General features: G+C 52.6%; 1 protein-coding gene across 1 annotated transcript; it reads right to left on the minus strand.

Moving 5' to 3' along the window:
- Window positions 1-677: 677 nt before the first annotated feature.
- On the minus strand, window positions 678-1,692 carry LOC101778709. The gene is made up of 2 exons (XM_004955620.4): window positions 1,412-1,692; window positions 678-1,336 (listed from the first exon to the last, which is right to left on the minus strand). Exons 1-2 carry the CDS (start codon window positions 1,487-1,489, stop codon window positions 875-877), a joined length of 540 nt encoding a protein of 179 aa, XP_004955677.1. The 5' UTR covers window positions 1,490-1,692; the 3' UTR covers window positions 678-874.
- Window positions 1,693-2,727: the final 1,035 nt, after the last annotated feature.

Genomic DNA, 2,727 nt, shown 5'->3' on the forward strand with positions numbered 1-2,727 from the left:
TACTGCAACAAAGCGGAACAGTTTAAGACAAGAGGGCAATCCAAGAGGTAAAGAATGGGCAGCAGGTTTTTGCCGAGCGCATCTACCGGACCTAGATCTTGAATGTAAACACGAGACCACAAAAACACTGTTTTCCACAACATCAACATATGCGAGAGACGAGATACCGCATTTATACATAGGTAAGTTAGAAAAAGGGGCCAGAACATGCAGTACTTTCTGATGACGTGGCGATTGTAGGATGATATTACACTCCTCCCAACGTTCATGAGTCAGACTATTAGTCGGGATCATGAGGTAGACGTAAGGAAGGCTCCAATTAGCAAATCCAGTAGGGTGCATGGGGAAGTATAGAGGAGTCTGGTTTGTTCCTGACTTGCGCCTAGTCGGTAAGTATACTCTTCCCGGGTTTTGGGGGGGGGGGGTGCCTCCAGCCCCCATGCTGATCAAGTGCTGATCAATCCACCCCTGAATGCAAGCTGCACTTGAGCACTAGGTAGGCATCTTTTAATCGAAAACAAAAATGATACGATACTGCCGAGAATGAGAATGATGTATGCATTCCAGTAATATTGGAAACGAAACTATCTTAGTAATATCGGGAACGAAACTATCTGATCGAAAGCACATCGATAATGATTGAAACCGACCAAAATGATATTTCAAAAATGAGAACATATATCGCGACCAAAATGATATTTCAACATTTCAGGCTCATGTACAGTAAGTCGATAAGGGCCGTGATTTTGATTCATAGTGACAAATTTACAACAACGGTTCAAACCCATGGGGAAAAAATATAAATGGCCACCAAAGAATTCGTTAATTACAATCCTCATGAGCCATTATTTTGAGGTGACGCTGCTGGGTGCCTTTACTTTGTCTGGGAGATGCCGAGACCCCTGACGCGGCTCCAGCAGCCGCAGACGGCGCCACGCGCTCCAGGCTCCGCCCACACCCAGACCGCCGCCATGACGCACGCCACCACGGCGGCGGACGGTACGCCGGCGGTGCATCCCCACGGCTCAAACTTGCAGGAGATAGTGACGACGAGCAGGGCGCTGGCGAGGATCGCGCCCAACCTCGCGCAGAACGGCGAGACGAAGCTGGGGTCCCCGACGAGCCGCTTGGCGGCGGAGGCGGCGGCGGCGGGGCACCCGGCTCCCGCCATGAAACCGACCCCTATCAAGGCGCAGGTCACCACCACCATGGCGAGGTACGCCACTTCCGTCGCGGTGTTCCAGCCGGCGATGGTGTCCTTGGACTCGGCGAGGATCCCGATCATGACGGCGGTGTCGTACGTCAGGAGCGCGACCACCAGAGCAGTGAACGGGCTCTGCAAAACAAGGAGCTTTAGTTCAGCTGCGAGTTGAATCCGTCACCGAATCGGAAAGGGGAAAAGGGGATATACCTCGGCGCTGCCAGCGGATGCGGTCGGTCCATCCCTGAATCTGATGATCTTAGCAAAGAAGTTACCAATTTTGCCCATGACGGCGGTGGCGGGCTCCCGGTTGGAGCGGCGGCGGACGGGTCGTGTTGTCGGCGGCGACCAATCGACTCGGCGGGGAGCACAGCCGCGCGCAGGGCTCGTGGTCCGGCGGATGATGCTCAACGAGACGAGCGGGGCGTCGGCCGGTCGAGGTCTCGAGGGTATTTGTAGAATGTAGAGTCTTTTCCTATGCGTGTCAGCGTGTGCGTACGTGCTCTCGTATTTCCATGCTAGGCAATGAAGGGGTCCATTTTCAGGCTCCACACGGCTTTGTGCGTCGACCTAGAAGTCAAGAACAAACGAAAAAAAAAGAAAAACGAATTTTTGACACTCGAGTCAACGACACACATCACTTCAGCGCAGAAAAATGGAACAAGAGAACCCGGGGTCGTCGCCGCCTCGCCGGCCGGCTTGGTCAGAAATAACAAACGCTCAGAGCAAAGAAAACACGAATAGATTTGTTCATTCACACGTTTAGATGAAGAAGAAATGCTACATTGTCAGCAATGCCAAAACTGGTACAGATTAAATTGTCTATTTACCCCCCGAGTTTGATAAACCGGATCAAAACGCACCTTAACTCATACTTCAAGCTCGATAGCTGGTTTTCAAACCGGTTTTGCAGCCCCGGCATCCCGTGCTCCGACGGGGCACCTTGGCCTGCGCCGCCGTCGTGCTCCCGGCAGCCCCGGCCGGCATGCCGTGCCCCTGCGGCGGCCTGCAGACCTTGGCCTGAGCCGTCGTTGCCTGCTGCACTGGGCACAGAGCCCTCGCCTCTGTGCGTTACCTGTCCTGCACGGCCGCTGCTTGCTGCGCCGCACGAGCTCCCGGCCTCCACACTGCACCTACCTGGCACATAGCTCGCCATGGAGCGACCGAAAAGGAGTCACGTGTGTTGGACTGAGGCTGTTTTTGTTGGGTGACCATAAGGTGTGTTTGATTTCTGCCCCCTTGCGAATTGGCTTTAGTTTTGCATCTTGGAGCGCTAATACATTGATCCAAAAGATTATATTGCTGCGGTCAGAAAGATTGGTCCTGGGAGCATGCATCACAGTTATTAATGAAGCAATCTGCCACTACAATCTGCCTGTTTGGATCCATGGACTAAATTTTAGTCTTGCACTTTTAGCTCAAAATTTAGCTCTTAGGATCCAAACAGGAGGACTAAAAGTGACAAATAGCTAAACTTTAGCAGCTAAATTTTAACCCCCAAAGAGGCCCTAAAGGTGGTTGCCGGT

Source organism: Setaria italica, chromosome II (assembly GCF_000263155.2).
Source record: "Setaria italica strain Yugu1 chromosome II, Setaria_italica_v2.0, whole genome shotgun sequence".
NCBI lineage: Eukaryota > Viridiplantae > Streptophyta > Magnoliopsida > Poales > Poaceae > Setaria > Setaria italica.

Bases quoted from the DNA above. Each gene is read 5' to 3' on its own strand.
- LOC101778709 (XM_004955620.4), bottom strand. From the start codon at position 1,489: ATGGGCAAAATTGGTAACTTCTTTGCTAAGATCATCAGATTCAGGGAT. The intron at 1,337-1,411 runs GTATATCCCCTT...CTTGTTTTGCAG, and splicing joins CATCCGCTGGCAGCGCCGAG to AGCCCGTTCACTGCTCTGGT.